This window comes from Rana temporaria, chromosome 12 (genome assembly GCF_905171775.1).
Source record: "Rana temporaria chromosome 12, aRanTem1.1, whole genome shotgun sequence".
Lineage (NCBI taxonomy): Eukaryota > Metazoa > Chordata > Amphibia > Anura > Ranidae > Rana > Rana temporaria.
Genome location: NC_053500.1, coordinates 138,336,651 through 138,355,633, shown reverse-complemented (window position 1 = coordinate 138,355,633; position 18,983 = coordinate 138,336,651). Strand labels below are relative to the sequence as shown.

The following is an 18,983-nucleotide window of genomic DNA, read 5'->3' as shown; positions in this document are numbered from 1 at the left end:
GAAGGCATGGTGGGTTAGACCCCCTGTCAGGTGTCTCGTTAGAGAGAGTTACCTTCACTTCCTGTTCCATAGCCACAACAGAAGTCAAAAGAAATCCCTCCAAAGTGAGGGGACCCCTGGTTGTCACCAGAACTGCCTTTTATGCGTGACCTCTCCACTAACATAATCCATATACCCAACGGCGACAAACGATGTATATTTTATGATCCATAGGCGTCAATTGAAAAGCCTTTACAGGTTACCACCTTAGATGTACAGAGGAGGGTCCTGGTGCTAGAATTGCTGCCCATGATCTGATGTGTGGGACGATCGCTGTGTGTGCGGAACCAACGCATGTGTTTGACTTTGCACAGAGCATTTGAATTTTTTTTACACTGTTGCTTTTGTTTATTTATTTCCTTTAATTTTTTATTTAATTTTTTTAAACTGTTGCTTTAATTTTATTTATTTAATTTTTTATGCTGTTGCTTTTATTTTATTTTCATAAAAAAAAAAAATTACACTGTTGCTTTAATTTTATTTATTGAATTATTATTATTTTTTTACGCTGTTGCTTTCATTTTTTTACATTTTTATACATTTTTTTTTTTACACTGTTGCTTTAATTTTCTTTTAATTACTTTTATTTTATTTATTTTTGTACACTTTTGCTTTAATTATATTTATTTCTTACATTTTTAAAAAAAAAAATTTACGCTGTTGCTTTTAATTTTTTTTATTTATTTACACTGTTGCTTTAATTTTATTTATTGAATTATTATTATTTTTTTACGCTGTTGCTTTAATTTTTTTACATTTTTATTATTATTTTTTACACTTTTATTATTATTTTTTACACTGTTGCTTTTACTTTTTCATTTAATTGAATTAAATTTAATTTAATAAATTTTTTTTTACACTGTTGCTTTAATTATGTTTCTTTTTTCTTCTTTTTTTTTTTTTTACTTATTTATTTAAAACATTTATTTATCACTTTTATTGCTGTGAGAAGAAATGTAAACATCCCTGTGACATCAATAGGCATGTGACCGATCCTCTTTATGGAGGGAAAGTTCAGAGTTTCTCATTCTCAGAATGAATGCTTTTCCTCCATTGTCGGGTTCAGGGATCCTTGGGGGACGGCGTCAGGCTGCTGACTTCTCTAATTAGACTCGTTCTAATTAGCCAGATATAATGCAGAACCTTCGCTCCTTCTGGGGGCCCTGAGCCTGCGGCTGCACAGATATGAGGATCTCTGCTAGCAGGTCCTGGCTGGTCTTGGGAATGAATGTTCCTGCTCTGCTCCCGCACAGGTCTTGGCTGGTCATGGGAGTCTCCCTGCACAGGTCCTGGCTGATCATGGCTCTCCCTGTTCTGCTCCTGCACAGGTCCTGGCTGGTCATGGCTCTCCCTGTTCTGCTCCTGCACAGGTCCTGGCTGGTCATGGCTCTCCCTGTTCTGCTCCTGCACAGGTCCTGGCTGGTCATGGCTCTCCCTGTTCTGCTCCTGCACAGGTCCTGGCTGGTCATGGGAATGTTCCTGCTCTGCACAGGTCTTGGCTGGCCATGGGAGTGTTCCTGCTCTGCTCTGCTCCTGCACAGGTCTGGTCATGGCAGTCTCCCTGCTCTGCTCCTGGCTGGTCATGGGAGTGTTCCTGCTCTGCTCCTGCACAGGTCCTGGCTGGTCATGGGAGTCTCCCTGCTCTGCTCCTGGCTGGTCATGGGAGTCTTACTGCTCTGCTCCTGCATAGGTCCTGGCTGGTCATGGGAGTCTCCCTGCAAAGGTCCTTGCTGATCATGGCTCTCCCTGTTCTGCTCCTGCGCAGGTCCTGGCTGGTCATGGGAATGTTCCTGTTCTGCTCCTGCTCAGGTCTTGGCTGGCCATGGGAGTGTTCCTGCTCTGCTCCTGCACAGGTCCTGGCTGATCATGGGAGTCTCCCTGCTCTGCTCCTGGCTGGTCATGGGAGTCTTCCTGCTCTGCTCCTGCACAGGTCCTGGCTGGTCATGGGAGTCTCCCTGCAAAGGTCTTTGCTGGACATGGCTCTCCCTGTTCTGTTCCTGCACAGGTCCTGGCTGGTCATGGGAATGTTCCTGCTCTGCTCCTGCACAGGTCTGGTCATGGGAGTCTCCCTGCTCTGCTCCTGGCTGATCATGGCTCTCCCTGTTCTGCTCCTGCACAGGTCCTGGCTGGTCATGGGTATGTTCCTGCTCTGCTCCTGCACAGGTCCCGGCTGGTCATGAGAGTTTACTGTCCCTTTAATCCCCCATGTGTATGTTCTGTGTCTGATTCATCTTCTTCTCTCCTTCCAGTACATCGAAGCGATCAGCAACAAGCAGAGCGAGCTGGAGAACTTTGTATCGGACGGATATAAGATGGCGCTGACCGAGGAGAGGAGGCGGTACTGCTTCCTGGTGGAGAAACAATGCGCAGTCGCCAAGAGCTCCATGGCCTATCACAGCAAGGTGAGCGCTGCAAAGGATTCTGGGAGGAAGAAATCCATGTCACATTGTGGGGAGCCAATCGGCTTCTAACTTCAGATTGTTTTCAGTGAAGCTTTGACAATAAAAGCTGGAAGCTGATTGGTTTCTATGCAGAGCTGCACCAGATTTAGCACTCTTCTCTCTCTCTGTCTCTCTGTCTCTCTGTCTTATCTCTCTCTCTCTCTCTCTCTCTGTCTTATCTCTCTCTCTGTCTTATCTCTCTCTCTGTCTTATCTCTCTCTCTCTCTCTCTGTCTTATCTCTCTCTCTCTCTCTCTCTCTCTCTCTCTCTGTCTTATCTCTCTCTCTGTCTTATCTCTCTCTCTGTCTTATCTCTCTCTTCTCTCTCTCTCTCTCTCTCTATCTCTCTCTTTTTTTATTCTCTTTTATTCTTTTTCTCTCTCCTTCTTTTTCTCTCTCCTTCTTTTTCTCTTTTTTTTTCTCTCTTCTCTTTCCTTTTTCTCTTTTATCTTTTTATGAGGTCACTTAACCCCTTCAGCGCCCCCTAGTGGTTAACTCCTAAACTGCAATTGTCATTTTCACAGTAAACAATGCATTTTTATAGCACTTTTCACTGTATAAATAAAAATGGTCCCAAAAATGTGTAAAAATTGTCCGATGTGCCATAATGCCGCAGTCACTAAAAAAATCGATGATCGCCGCCATTAGTAGTAAAAAAAATAATTATTAATAAAAATGCCATAAAACTATCCCCTATTTTGTAAACGCTATAAATTTTGCGCAAACCAATCGTTAAACACTTATTTAGATTTTTATTTATATTTATTATAGCAAAAAGTAAAAAATATTGCATTTTTTTTCAAAATTGTCGCTCTATTTTTGTTTATAGCGCAAAAAATAAAAACGGCAGAGGTGATCAAATACCACCAAAAGAAATCTCTATTTGTGGGGAAAAAATGACGCCAATTTTGTTTGGGGTGCCACGTGGCACGACCGCGCAATTGTCAGCTAAAGGAATGCAGTGCCGAATCGCAAAAAGGGGCCTGGTCCTTTTAGCTGCATTATGGTCCGGGTCTTAAGTGGTTGAGGACCAGCCGTCATTATACTGCGGCAGGTTGGCTCTCTTGGGCGAATCACCGTAGGTGTACATTGCCCGCTTAAAGTGTGATGCCCTCGACGATTATTGATGATCCCCTTTAATTTTGGGTATTGCTCTGTGATTTAGAAAAATGTGATCTAATCCAGAGCAGCCAATCAGCAGGCAGCGAAATCCGATTGGGCGTTCCTCGGGTCACACAGCGGCTTGGCTGCAGTAATGGAGCCGGTAAGCGGTTGCATTGGGGCTCATGCTGCAGCTTTGGATGCACACCTTTTTATTATTTGGCCTGCATGCGTTCGGTTTATTTATCGCTGCGCCTGTGACTTCCAGCGTTCGCAGCCCACCAATTCCTCGGGAGAGGAGGAGGAGGAGGGGGGGGAAGGGGGTGAGAGCAATTGAAAATGAAAGCCTTGTTCCCGACTCCCACACACACATTTTGTGCTGCCCACATGCTTCTTACTCAGCGAGATGCGATGCCACTTGCCTGGGAAGGAGGAGGGGAAGAGAGGAGCCCCTCACTGCTGCCAAGGCCGCTGCGCCGGAGGGCTCTGCTGCCATCTGGTGGTGGAATTTTATTCTCCGCCGTTCACTGCACGCCAAAATCCCCAGAATTTGGGCATTGACGCCACAAACCGGGAAGAGGCAATCGGTCACCCTGTGGAGAGATGTGCCGCAATCTGAGATAACCGATGGGAACGTCTCCTCCTGCCCTGAACCCCATTTATTGTAAAAATGGCGCGCTGCGTTTTCATTTTTCACAGGTTGGACTACTTGACCCTTCACGATCATCTTCTTCTTCTTCTTCTTTTTTTTTTTTTTTTTTTTTATGCATTTGTGTTTTTCATATGCTGTGTCCATACTGTACTGCGTTTTTTAAAAAAAACATCTGGTGTAAATGAGCCCTAAATCTGACTAATTGTTCTCAATGGTCATACAAATACTGGGAATTTTTTTACCTTTTTAATGCAAGGAATGCCTTAAAGCGGAGTTCCACCCAAAAGTGGAACTTCAGCTTATTCACCCCCCCCCCCCCCTCTGTTGCCACATTTGGCACCTTTCAGGGGGAGGGGGAAACAGGGGATCCTGTTTTTGACATTTGTATCTTTTTCTACCCTTTTTTTTAGGATCTGTATCAATGGGCTTATGTAAGGGAATGCAAAATCCACTTGGATCAGGTCAGCTGCATGGCCAATGCACCTGAAGGCGACTTCTGAATTATTTGCAGTCTCAGACTGATGCCATTGACATAAGCTTATCAACACCGACCCTAATGTTCAAGTATTTACCGTCCTTCATGATTTAATTCCTCTTCTTCTTCTCTCTGTAGGGCAAAGACCTTATGGCACAGAAGATCCCCCCCTGGCAACAGTCTAGCCTTGACCCGAGCAAGATCCCAGACCGGGCCATTCAGATCATGCAGCAGATGGCTGGTGGACCCAACGGCACCATCATGGCGGGTACGCTGTCCGGGCCTATGACCAATTCCAAATCCAGCCTCTCCATATCGGACCCAATCCCTGGTGCCAAGCCCCTGCCGGTGCCCCCGGAGCTGGCTCCTTTTGTTGGGGTATGTACACCATTGATGTTATGTTAATATGTATTGAAGCCTCCCATCCCACCCCAAGTAAGAGGGACCCCCATCCTCAAGGTTGGACTAACTGACCATGAAAGCTGCACACAGTCCCAAGAAAAGCTGATTTAAAGCGTTTGAGGGAAGCAAATATTAAAATGTAGACTAGAGTCATCCGGACACCCCTTGAACGCTGGCCGCCCTTCCCTTTTTAGTCTGGCAGCCCTTCCCTTTTTAGTCTGGCCGCCCTTCCCTTTTTAGTCTGGCCGCCCTTCCCTTTTTAGTCTGGCCGCCCTTCCCTTTTTAGTCTGGCCGCCCTTCCCTTTTTAGTCTGGCCTCCCTTCCCTTTTTAGTCTGGCCTCCCTTCCCTTTTTAGTCTGGCCTCCCTTCCCTTTTTAGTCTGGCCTCCCTTCCCTTTTTAGTCTGGCCGCCCTTCCCTTTTTAGTCTGGCCGCCCTTCCCTTTGTAGTCTGGCCGCCCTTCCCCTTTCCCTTGTAGTCTGGCCGCCCTTGCCCTTCCCCTTTCCCTTGTAGTCTGGCCGCCCTTGCCCTTCCCCTTCCCTTTCCCTTGTAGTCTGGCCGACCTTGCCCTTCCCCTTCCCTTTCCCTTGTAGTCTGGCCGACCTTGCCCTTCCCCTTCCCTTTCCCTTGTAGTCTGGCCGACCTTGCCCTTGCCCTTCCCCTTCCCTTTCCCTTGTAGTCTGGCCGACCTTGCCCTTGCCCTTCCCCTTCCCTTTCCCTTGTAGTCTGGCCGACCTTGCCCTTGCCCTTCCCCTTCCCTTTCCCTTGTAGTCTGGCCGACCTTGCCCTTCCCTTTTAGTCTGACCATATGATTTACAATCTGGTCTTTTGCTTTGCCAATCACAATATTATATGGTAATAAATACGGGTTTCTGAGTCAAACACTGTTGCCTCGATCCTGAGTATCAGGGCTCCAAGTTCATAGGGTGGTTTCTCCATCGGATGGCGGCTCCACTTTGCATGATTAAGAGTTTTTTTGTTCCTCCACAGAGGATGTCTGCGCAGGAGGGCGCACCCATAATGAATGGTGTCACGGGGCCGCCCCCCAGCAGCTACGACCACTGGGACATGCCTGGGAAGCCCAAAGTGTCCCCGTCCCAACCGCACAAGCAGATCAGCGACTCCTATTCCAACACCCTTCCAGCCCGCAAGAGCGTCCCGCCCAAAAACAGCTACACTGTCGGTGAGTGTGCACAGCCCTTTTTAGGATTTTTTTTTATCTATTTTATTTTTTTCAAATTTTTTAATCTGCAGACTCTGATGTAGTGGTATTAGAGGAGTGATTGCACTTACATTTATATTATAGCTAGGCAAAGGTTTTATTGGTTTTGGGTAGAGAGGGATTAGACCCCCTGTCAGGTTCTTATGGATGTCTGTGTCCCTGTTAGTGAGGTTCACCCTCTCTTTATGTCCTGGTGACCGTTATTACCAACAGTGAAAGGAAATCCCAAATTTTGACCTGAATAGGAATAGATGGGATATCTTTCGATGGGGATACTAGACACAGCCAGGGATTTTTTCTCGTTTGGAGGGTTTCCTTTCACTTCCTGTTTTGGCTATGGGCAGGAAGTGAAGGTAAATCTCTCCAATTGGACACAGAGGCCAAAAAACAACTTTAGGCTGCATTCACACCTGAGCGACAAAACGCCCGACGCCGGACGCTTCTGCAGCTAGAGGGGAGAATTCCCATTGCTGTCTATGGAGATGGTTCACATCTCATAGACGCCGAACGCCTGTCGCCTGAAAAAAAGTCCCGGACCCTTTTTTTCAGGCAACAGTGGCGTTTTCCCATTGACAGCAATGGGAAGACTTTTGAAAAAAAAAATTGAAAGTTTCACACCCGCGGCAAAATACGCCGCTACCGCCGAACGCGGCTGTCGCTCAGGTGTGAATGGAGTCTAACACCTCCCCGCCTTTATGCTGGCCAAAATGGTGCTGAGTGGCCAACCTCCTGTGTTCAGAGTGCAGCGGGGCCGCCGCTCGACACAGGACCAAGACACTTGTGGAGATCACTGTACTAGCGGTATAGTAGCGATGCCTACTACAGGGATTGCCAACTTCTAGACTTGGGTTTCTCAACTGAGGTTCTTCTGGAGGTTGCTAGAGGTTTATTCAGCAGGGAGCAATTTTTGCCTCTCAGATAGGTTCCCACTGACACCGGTCACCTTTTTAGCTACCTTTAAGGATGTAACCCTTCCCAATCACTACAAGTGTAAGGAGCATTCTTCCCACTGACCACCCTACTAATGTAGCATGAGTTGTAGTTTTAGGTATTATTAGCGGGGTGGGTCCCTGAGACCAGAAGGGGGGGTGGTTCCCTGAGACCAGAAGGGGGTTGGGTCCCTGAGACCAGAAGGGGGGGGGGGTCCCTGAGACCAGAAAGTTATTTCAGGGGTTCCTCTGTGATGAGGTTGAAAAATGCTGGCCTAGAGGGATCGCACAGGTTTGGTATATACAGAGTTACATTGGTCCATTGGTGAAGTCTCCATATTGGTAATCTTTGGGTTGTGAGCACAGACAGTTGTTGTTTCAGCCATTGGCTGGTGGGGCTCAGTCATTTCCATCAGCAGAGATTCTCTTTAGGATCCGCACTTTATACTCTTCTGTTTGTGTTTCCCGGACAGCTGAGAACAAGACGCTGCCGCGCTCCAGCTCCATGGCGGCCGGTCTAGAGAAGAACAGCAGGACGCGGGTGCAAGCCATCTTCTCGCACTCCGCTGGAGACAACACCACCCTGCTTAGCTTCGGCAACGGCGATTACATCACCCTTCTGGTCCCGGAGGCCAGAGATGGCTGGCACTATGGAGAGAGCGAGAAGACAAAACTGTAAGCAGTACATCGACCACAGAGGATCAGGGTTTGGGGATCGATGAGGAGGATATAAATGCTTTCTGGGAGAAATTGCTGCTCCAGCTTTTATTACTGCCCATGGGGTAGATTCAGATAGGTTACGCGGATCTTTAGATCCGCGTAACCTATCTGATTTACGATCCGCCGGCGCAAGTTTTTGAGGCTAGTGCCTAATTCAGAAAGCACTTACCTCAAAACTTGCGGCGGCGTATCGTACATCCCCCGGCAGAATTCAAATTCCGCGGCTAGGTGGCGGCTACAATTTAAATCAGGCGCGTCCCCACGCCGATCCAACAGCGCATGCGCCGTCCGCGATTTTTCCCAGCGTGCATTGCTCCAAATGACATCGCTAGGACGTCATTGGTTTCGGCGTGAGCGTAAAGTGTGTCCGCCCGTATTCTGAATCGACTTACGCAAACTACGTAAAAATTCAAAACTCGGCGTGGGAACGACGGCCATACTTAACATAGGATACCCCTCACATAGCAGGGGTAACTATACGCCAGAAAAAGCTGAACGCAAGCGACGTAAAAAAAAAAAGCGACGGGCGGGCGTTCGTTTCTGAATCGGCGGATCTCCTCATTTGCATATTCGTCACGTATACAAACGGAAGCGCCACCTAGCGGCCAGCGGGAGATTGCAGCCTAAGATCCAACGGTGTAAGTCACTTACACCTGTCGGATCTTAGGGAGATCTATGCTGAACCTGATTCTATGAATCGGGCGCATAGATCCGACGGACAGAACTCCGAGATACGACGGCGTATCTCTTTGTGAATCTGGCCCCATATATCCAAAAGCTTAGGCACATAGGGGTGTATTTAAAAATAAATAAAAATAAATATATTATTATTACATTTATTAAGGTTATTAATTATAATATTATATGTGTATATGTGTATATGTGTATATGTGTATATGTGTATATGTGTGTGTGTGTGTGTGTGTGTGTGTTCCTCCATCATAATTTCAGTTCTGTTCTCTGCAAGTCGAATGGGGGAAAATACTTAATTACCACTAGATGGCGCTGATTGTCATATTAATGTGGTATGCTCCTCAGCTCCAACTAGTGGCCATAATATGGTATCTTCCCCATTCACATTTGTTTGGCAGAGAAGATACCCTGAGAGCATTCGATTTTTATTTTTATTTCCCAATTTGTAGAACATAAGTTTAAAGGTAAAGGTGGTTTTGATGGATGAATGGCAATGCAAATCTTTTTATAAAAAAAAAAAAAAAACTTACCCCAAAGTATTCCCCTCCCTGGAGATCTCATCCCCCAGACATTTGAGGAAATCTGAAAGCACCGGAGGGAGCATAGAGCAGAACTTTCTCCAGGAAGTATTTCTACGCAAGGTACAACAGGGACATAATTTACAATGTAATGGGGCTTATTACCGATGATGTATCATATGGGCAGGCTGTGCTGGGCATTAAGGGAAATGATCAGCTGTTCATACAGAAAGCTGCCCTTCACCCCATTCCATGTACCAGCAGATCTGCAGTGGGTATTGTGTATCTGATTATAGAAGATCTCCTGGGAAAACACAGCAAAGTCGTGGTACGAAAACCTGAATTTAATTGGTGGTTGTAAAGGCAGCTCCTCCGTTAAGTTCTGGTTTGTCCCTAAATTACATAACTTTGGTGAAGCTAAAAGATTGTCCAATCAGATTGTATGATGCGTGGGCAGCTTAGGGCCTGCTAAGTTTTTCTATTTGTCTGGCATTTCAAATAAAAAATGACAGTAAAAATCTGCATAATGGTAAACGCTTGACAAAACCTGGGCGCCAATGCCGTAATGTTCTCTGGAAGTTTGGGATCGGGCACAGGAGCATGTGATGGCTGACGGCGGTAAATTCTCAGAACCAAGTCCAATCCAAACCTTACCTGACCGCTGCCTGAATGTGTAAAAAATCACTAATGTAATGTCCTCTGTCTCTGTGTCTTGAAGGAGGGGATGGTTCCCGTTCTCGTACACGCGGGTGGTGGAAGCACGGGACCCCAGTACCCGTTCTCAGAAGTAAGTAACCACATTTTTTTTATAAATCCAAATCCAGGCCCCCGGAGCACGGCGACTCCAATCTCTAATTATTGTGATCAACTCTCATTGTGTCCCACAGCTTCTGTATTGTATGTCCCCAAAATCACACAAAACCAATTCTAAGGGAAAACCACCATCGAGTTCAGAGCTGTAAAAGTACAAATGTGATATAAATAATACACTGTGACCGGATGAAATCAAAACTCCAACAATAGAAGTTTTCACTCTGAGATGGGTTGCGTCCTTTATACACAAAACCATCACCAGAGTCCAATGTAATAATAAAGTTATTGGCCGAGTCCCCTCTGCTTCTGTGTGTAAAACAAACCATCTTTGTGAGGATCCTGTATCCACGTGTCCCTCCATCACTCCGGAGCGCAGCAACTCGCCACCATGTGCGGACTTTTATTTCTTCAAAGATCGTCAGAATTCCCTCTCGGCTCCAAACATACAGTGCAGCTTCTCTCGTGACACTTTTCTTCCTCCTCCTTCATTTCTTCTCTCCCTTCTTTTTTTCCCCTCCTCCTCCTTCCTTTTTCCTTCTTCTCCTTCTCTCCCTCCTTCTTTCACTTTCCTCTGTCCTCCTCCTTCCTTCACTTTCCTCTGTCCTCTGTCCTCCTCCTTCCTTCACTTTCCTCTGTCCTCCTCCTTCCTTCACTTTCCTCTGTCCTCTGTCCTCCTCCTTCCTTCACTTTCCTCTGTCCTCTGTCCTCCTCCTTCCTTCACTTTCCTCTGTCCTCTGTCCTCCTCCTTCCTTCACTTTCCTCTGTCCTCCTCCTTCCTTCACTTTCCTCTGTCCTCCTCCTTCCTTCACTTTCCTCTGTCCTCCTCCTTGCTTCACTTTCCTCTGTCCTCCTCCTACTTCTTTCACTTTCCTCTGTCCTCCTCCTACTTCTTTCACTTTCCTCTGTCCTCCTCCTACTTCTTTCACTTTCCTCTGTCCTCCTCCTACTTCTTTCACTTTCCTCTGTCCTCCTCCTACTTCTTTCACTTTCCTCTGTCCTCCTCCTTTCTTCACTTTCCTCTGTCCTCCTCCTTTCTTCACTTTCCTCTGTCCTCCTCCTTTCTTCACTTTCCTCTGTCCTCCTCCTTTCTTCACTTTCCTCTGTCCTCCTCCTTCCTTCACTTTCCTCTGTCCTCCTCCTCCTTCCTTCACTTTCCTCTGTCCTCCTCCTTGCTTCACTTTCCTCTGTCCTCCTCCTACTTCTTTCACTTTCCTCTGTCCTCCTCCTACTTCTTTCACTTTCCTCTGTCCTCCTCCTACTTCTTTCACTTTCCTCTGTCCTCCTCCTACTTCTTTCACTTTCCTCTGTCCTCCTCCTTTCTTCACTTTCCTCTGTCCTCCTCCTTCCTTCACTTTCCTCTGTCCTCCTCCTTCCTTCACTTTCCTCTGTCCTCCTCCTTCCTTCACTTTCCTCCTCCTTCCTTCACTTTCCTCTGTCCTCCTCCTTCCTTCCCTGTCCTCCTTCCTTCCTTCCTTCCTTCCCTGTCCTCCTTCCTTCCTTCCTTCCTTCCTTCCCTGTCCTCTGTAGTTTAGTATGGGGGTGAGAGCTGGTTTAAGTTTAGATACTATTAGGCCTTCTTGAACTCTGTGTGTATGTTTAGGCTGGGTCCTTTATCACAAATTTTGTTTTGTTTTCCTCACAGCTTACAGCCTGGAAAAAGCAGTAGCACCGGAAACCTGCTGGACAAAGATGACCTCTCCATTCCCCCCCCTGACTACAACATGGCGTCACACGGCTTCCCGCCACAGGCGTCCGGCACCTACAAGCCCCGGCCCTACAGCGTGGCCGCCCCCGTCTTCACACAGGTTAGATGGAAATAAGAAGTTCCAGCTACGGGCCAAGACCAACACAGCTAGTGAGCAGAGGTGACCTAGATCAACCAATCAGATGGCAGACTAGTAAAAGCCACTTTCTGATTGGCTGCTGTAGGTTATGGTATACAGTCTGCTCTTTTATCATAAGAGAAATATGTAGTCAGCCACTGAGAACTTCCTGGAAATGCTGGTTTCCTGGCTTTCAAAATGATCTTTGGGTTTCAATACTCTTCAGGCTGCGACTCAGGTGTACACTATATTATCAAAAGTATTGGGACGCCTGCCTTTACACGCACATGAACTTTAATGGCATCCCAGTCTTAGTCCGTAGGGTTCAATATTGAGTTGGCCCCGCCCTTTGCAGCTATAACAGCTTCAACTCTTCTGGGAAGGCCGTCCACAAGGTTTAGGAGTGTGTCTATGGGAATGTTTGACCATTCTTCCAGAGGAGCATTTGTCAGGTCAGGCACTGATGTTGGGCGAGAAGGCCTGGCTCGCAGTCTCCCAAAGGTATTCTATCAGGTTGAGGTCAGGACTCTGTCCAGGCCAGTCAAGTTCCTCCACCCCAAACTCGCTCATCCATGTCTTTATGGACCTTGCTTTGTGCTCTGGTGTGCAGTCATGTTGGAACAGGAAGGGGCCGCCCCCAAACTGTTCCCACAAAGTTGGGAGCATGAAATTGTCCAAAATGTCTTGGTATGCTGACTCCTTAAAAGTTCCCCCTCCACCAAATGATATTGACCAGTACACAAAGCAAGGTCCATAAAGACATGGATGAGTGAGTTTGGGGTGGAGGAACTTGACTGGCCTGGACAGAGTCCTGACCTCAACCCGATAGAACACCTTTGGGATGAATTAGTGCAGAGACTGTGAGCCAGGCCTTCCTGTCCAACATCAGTGCCTGACCTCACAATAGAAGAATGATCAAACATTCCCATAGACACACTCCTAAACCTTCCCAGAAGAGTTGAAGCTGTTATAGCTGCAAAGGGCGGGGCCAACTCAATATTGAACCCTACGGAATAAGACTGGGATGCCATTAAAGTTCATGTGCGTGTAAAGGTAGGTGTCCCAATACTTTTGGTAATATAGTGTATGTGCAGCCAATCAGGTTGGAGTTTCTGATCTGCATACTTTTATATTTTCTGGGTCAAGGACCTCCGAGTATTGGAGAGAGGATTGGCGCGACAGCCAGGCGTTTCCTTTTTCAGAAGGTGGTTGACCAATGGCTGCCTACGCATCTCCCTCACTTATGGTTATAGTGAAGCTCATTCAGAGTTGATATTTCAGTTTCAGGTGGACATTGGCGGTTGCCAAATATCACCGTGGAAGTCCATTGTGGTGACATCTCGCCATGGAAGCTCCTCCCATCTGCTTTGTTTTCGATGAACTAAAAACTCCACTTTTTGTTAACGCATAAAAACAAATTCTGTTCCGGATCTTTCAAATTCTTACCTGCTTCTGCTCTGTAGCTACTGATTAATAGAACTCCCCTATATACATGGAGTGTTTTTTTTTTTTTTTTTTTTTTTTTAGTTTTGGTTGGTGTGTAGAAGGGTTAGAACATGGATGCGCAACCTGTGGTCCTCCAGTTGATGCAGAACTACAATTTTCATCATATCTCTGCCTTTGGGAGTCATGCTTGTAACGGTCAGCCTTGGTGGGATATCAGGGGTCTTAACGGACCCCTGATATCCCCCTTTTTTGAGACAGGGACTGAGGACACAGATTCCCCAGTCCCTTTCTCTTCAGCCTCAGCTGCACTGGAGATGAATGGAGAGGAGGCAGAGGCTCCACTCCATTCATATACTGAAGCATCGTAAACACAGTTGTAAATGGACAGTCAGTGATCACAAAAATGATTTACAAAATCTGATATTTTATATATAATAATAATACTAATATATATTTTATTTATTATTATTATTATTATTATTATTAATATAATATATTATATATTAATAATAACAATAAATATGTAATTATTATTATTTATAAATAATAATAATTTTTTTGAAATAAATGTAAGTATAAATATAAATATATATATATATATATATATATATATATATATATATATATATATATATATATATTCTCTATCACAGTTGTAAATGGACAGTCATTGACCACAAATATTATTTACAAAATCTGATATTTTATATATAATAATAATAATAATAATATATAATTATTATATAATAATAATAAATATATATTATTTATATATAATAAATATATAATTATTATTTATAAATAATATTTTTTAAATAAATAAATAAATATATATATGTGTGTATGTATGTATATGTGTGTGTGTGTATGTATATATGTATATATGTGTGTGTGTGTGTGTGTGTGTGTATATATATATATATATATATATATATACACAGTTGTAAATGGACAGTCAGTGACCACAAAAAATATTTACAAAATATGATATTTTATATATAATAATAATAATACTAATATATAATAATAATAATTAATATATATTATTTATATAATAATAAATATATTTATTATATATGATGATGATGATGATGATGATGATGATGATGATGATGATGATGATGATGATGATAATAAATATATACAATAATTATTATTATTTCTAAATAATACTAATAATTTTTTTCAAATAAATAAATAAAATAAAAATAAATATATATACACAGTTGTAAATGGACAGTCAGTGACCACTTATTTTTTTTATTATTGGGGATTGGAGGTAGCTTTTGTTACATATTTAATTTTGAGAATGTGGAGTTTTCCTTCATGTAGAGGGAGATTTGACTGCTGAATTCTTAGCAAATTGTTTCCACTTGAAACTGAAATATCATTTTTTTTTTTTTTTTATTCGGATGGTAAATAAGAAAAGGTTTCCAGGTTGATGTGACTCTTATGCTGGTTAACCCGAGTCTGTTCCACAGTGCTTTATGTTCCTCATTTATAGGGTTACTCTGTACCCTATGGGTACGCAATACACAGGACTGCCAGCAGGCTCTATCCACAGTCAGTCGGACTGTACAAACCTTGTAAGAGGTCAACACCCGTAAGTTGCTTGATGGCAGCCGTCTTCCTTTGCAGACCGGGTAAACCACTGTTTGCTGCTGACCACGTGTGGCACCCTGACGGTTTTCCTTTATTATTGTTCATAATTAAGTGCATTTTGTGGCACATTGGCCCTTCCTTGCAGCTGTTTTCTGCCAACATTTGGAGCAGAGAAACAATTTATGGTCTATATCAACCGTCAAGGTGCAACGTGAGCGCAAACAGTAAGATTTGCTGCAAAAGAAGACGCTACAGCAGCACTTCCACCAGAAATCGCCTCATGTAGCTCCTCCCCTTTTTTCTTTTTTTTAACACCGTAAAAACAGTTTTAGTTACTTTAGGGCAGTGAGGGCGAACCTTGGCACCCCAGATGTTTTGGAACTACATTTCCCATAATGCTAGACTATACTGAGGAGTGCATGAGAATCATGGGAAATGTAGTTCCAAAACATCTGGGGTGCCAAGGTTCGCCATCACTGTTTTAGGGGGAAACCTGCCAAAAAATGTAAAATGATCCTCTCCAGTTCACCAGGAGCGCCTTCCCACACTATCAGGGAAAAAGTTTCTCACCTGACCATAACACTTGTAAGCTTGTTGGTCCTCCCATTCCCAAAAACCCATGGTCATTTATATGAAGTGCCCCCCCCCCCCATGGCCATTAATATGAAATTGTCCCCCTCCCACCCATGTCCATTAATATGAAATTGTCCCCCTCCCACCCATGGCCATTAATATAAAGTTATCCCCCTCCCACCCTTGGCCATTGATATGAAATTGCCCCCCCTTTGTGGTTCTAACATCCTTCACTTTTCTGGGACGACTTTCCACAAGATTTTGGAGGGTGTCTGTGGGAATTTGTCCCATTTGTGAGGTCGGGTACTGATGTTCGTTTTAGATTTCCCAGTTGGTGTTGCAATTCATCCCGAAGGGTGTTCATTAGGACTGAGGTCAACTAGAACCCCCATTACTCTAAAAGGTAATTTGTGAGGTCAGGTACTGATGGTGGATGAGAAGACCCGACTCGCATGTTGGGCGCCAATAAAAAAAATAAACCTAGTCACCTTTTGGGGTGAATTGGAATGTTGATCAGTAGGGATGAGGTCAGGTGATCAGTAGGGATGAGGTCAGGTGATCAGTAGGGATGAGGTCAGGTGATCAGTAGAGATGAGGTCAGGGCTCTGTCTAGGACATTCGAGTTCCTCCACACAAAATCACGTTCTAATGAAGTTACCTCCACTCTCCCCCATGGTCTTTAATACGGAGTTGCCCCCTTTGTGGCTATATCATCCTCCACTCTTCTGAGGAGACTTTCTACAAGATACTGGATGGACATTGGGAACCAAATAAATCCCAATTTATCTCAATGGGTTCAGTAAGGTTGAGGTCAGGGCTCTGTACAGGGCACCATCATGGTGGAACAGAAAGGGGTCTTCACCAGGTTGAAAGAGTACAATTGTCTCCAATATCTTTGTATGACGGAGAAATACCAGGACCCTTCACTGGAGACACCTGAACCCCATCATTTGGGGAGGTGCCCACATAACACTTGGCCATATAGTGTAAGTTAACATCCTGCATCTGTACCCAGATGTCTGAACCAGGTTTTGGGGCTACTACTATACAGAAAGTGCCCTGTAGCCCATCAGTACACTGGAAGTTCTGTTGAGGGGAGGGGGTCACCTTTAACCACTTTCCGGCCAGCGCACGACGATATACGTCATCTCAATGGCACGTGCAGGAAATGGGCGTACCTGTACGTCCCTTTAAATTTGCCGCCGCGTGCCTAATAAGTGCGCCTGTGGGTCCCGGGAACTCTATGTTCCCGGGCGGCCTGCGATTTGTCTAGTGACACGTCGGTGATCTACTGTTCCCTGTGATCGGAAACAGTGATGTCTCACTGGTAGCTCCTCCCCCTAACAGTTAGAGCCGGTTCACACTGGGGCGACTTGGGATCCGACTTGAAGTCGCCTCAAGTCGTCCCAAGTCGCGCTGTCGAGAAAAACAATGCAAGTGAATGGGAGCGGTGTTAATACACATGTCTCGAGTCGCTCCAACTTTAAAAGAAGTTCCTGTACTTCAATCCGACTTGTAGGCGATTTGTACCCATTGATTTCAATGGAAGTCGCCTCCAAGTCTGATCACTGTCTTAACTGAAGCGACTTTCCAGGAAGATAACATACATTTCTCAGGCAAACCTCTCCCTCTCCTAGAGCGGATTGTTGTTCGATTGGCCACTGGAAAGTCTCCTGTCCCAATCGCCCCAGATCGCCCTGTGGTTCATGCTCAAGTCGTGTCGGAGTCGCCTCTGAAAGTCGCGCTGGAAGTCGTGTCGCCCTAGTGTGAACCGACTCTTAGAATCACTCCCTAGGACACACTTAACCCCTTCAGCGCCACCTAGTGGTTAACCCCTTCCCTGGCAGTGTCATTTTCAGTGTCATTTTCACAGTGATCAGTGCTTATTTTTTTTTGTCCGCCATAAAGTCGCAGTCACTATAAAAATCGCAGATCGGCACTAAAAATCGGTAAAAAAATAATAATTGAAATGCCATAAAACTATCCCCTATTTTGTAGACACTATAACTTTTGCGCAAACCAATCAATATATGCTTATTGCAATTTTTTTACCAAAAATATGTACAGAATACGTATCGGCCTAAAGTGAGAAAAAATTATCTTTCTCTTATCGTCCATGGACGGACACAGCTCCTTAAATCTTGACAAGTGGGTTATGTTCCCTGTTTACAGGAGAGGACTAGGCAGAAACATGTTAAATAGTTAAATACATGTTACATTAACAGAGTTGAACAGCCCCGCCCAGGGGGCGGTCCCTCCAGACATAACCCTCCTCACTGCAGCTTGCAGCCTCAGTTTCCTTCTGCCTAGCAAAGGAGAAGGACGTATGGCTCCCTTTGGGCCCAGCGCCCTGAGGAGAAATTTTATTTTATTTTACTTTACTTTTTCTTGAAGAATCTTCTTTCAACTGTTGGCTGAGAGACAGGCTGGATATTATAGATCCTTGTAGTCTACTCAGTCCGACCAGCAAGCGTGGGCACACCTTTGCAAAGAGGCTTGGTCTGCCACGCCATACCTCATGACTCCTGAGGTGGCCGGTGAGCTTTGCTCCGAGGTCCACATATGACTGAGCTGTGGTGTTGCCTCAATCACAGTGGACCGGGCCGACAGCTACCTCCATTGCGGTTGTAGGTCTGTCAGGAATGCGTCAGCGAGTCCTCGCTCGGACGGGTAAGTACAGTCCCTCCTGCTTCGGTGGGTTGGTACAGCTGGGCATTCCTGGGGTTCGGGGGTCCCTTCCCCTTACTTCCCTGCTCCTTTCCCTTGCTGCATTGCTAATTGCCGCTGTCAGGGGGGAGGGGGCCTTCCTGAGGGGACTGTGTTATCTGGCCTGTGTTTTTTCTTTTTTGTATTGGGCTTTCCTGTGAGGTAAAAAGCCCTGTGATGAGCACAGATGTTTATGATTATACTTCAGCAGACGCTGACTGATTGGTGACACCTGTAATGGTTTTGCTTTTTATGCTGTATCTGTGTCTTATCCTTAAATAAAACAGCCCTATGAGGCTTTTCCTGTTTAAACACAGGTCCCTGCAAAAGTTACCTCACGGTTCTTTTCCTCACAGGCAGCGCTGGGCAGTCTCCTCCTGAGGGAGTCCCCTGGTTACCCCTTGTCAGCGCAGCAAGTGGGTGAGAGGCCCTCAATAGGGCTCTAGGAGCTTTTGTCTATTTGTATGGACAGGTGTGCATATTATAATACACACTATGTAAATATTGGAGTCAGTATCTGGGTCCTTCCCCACATGCTGGTGGTGGCAGCAGGTGTTAGCACCTGGGATTCCCACAGAGTTTTTATTGTTAGTCCTGGACACAGTTTGTGCCAGGGTGGGGGTGGACTGCGGGCGGGCGGTAAAAGAGTGCCCCCTTCCCCCGTTATCCCCTGGGGAATGCTCTGTTATGGAGCCATGGACTAGGTACCTAGTTAAAAAAAAAAAAAAAAAAAAAAAAGGCAGAATAAGGCATTTATGGGTGCGCTTTTTACTGCTGCAAGGGACTCTCCTAAGCTGCATAGTGCAGCTGGGTTTCCGCTGAGGGCTCGGT

At 45.2% G+C, this 18,983-nt stretch overlaps 1 protein-coding gene across 4 annotated transcripts in view; it reads left to right on the top strand.

The window, feature by feature from the left end:
• The window catches only part of BAIAP2 (BAR/IMD domain containing adaptor protein 2), a 103,879-nt gene that overhangs the window by 46,828 nt on the left and 38,068 nt on the right, over window positions 1-18,983 (top strand). For all 4 annotated transcript variants that reach the window (XR_005744501.1, XM_040330946.1, XM_040330945.1 and 1 more), the window contains exons 6-11: window positions 2,289-2,441; window positions 4,846-5,085; window positions 6,098-6,290; window positions 7,732-7,933; window positions 9,908-9,976; window positions 11,645-11,807. Coding sequence is in view for 3 of the 4 variants with exons in the window: in XM_040330946.1 (XP_040186880.1) it covers window positions 2,289-2,441; window positions 4,846-5,085; window positions 6,098-6,290; window positions 7,732-7,933; window positions 9,908-9,976; window positions 11,645-11,807 (1,020 nt within the window). In the remaining variant the exon portion in view is untranslated. The remainder of the gene's footprint in view (window positions 1-2,288; window positions 2,442-4,845; window positions 5,086-6,097; window positions 6,291-7,731; window positions 7,934-9,907; window positions 9,977-11,644; window positions 11,808-18,983) is intronic.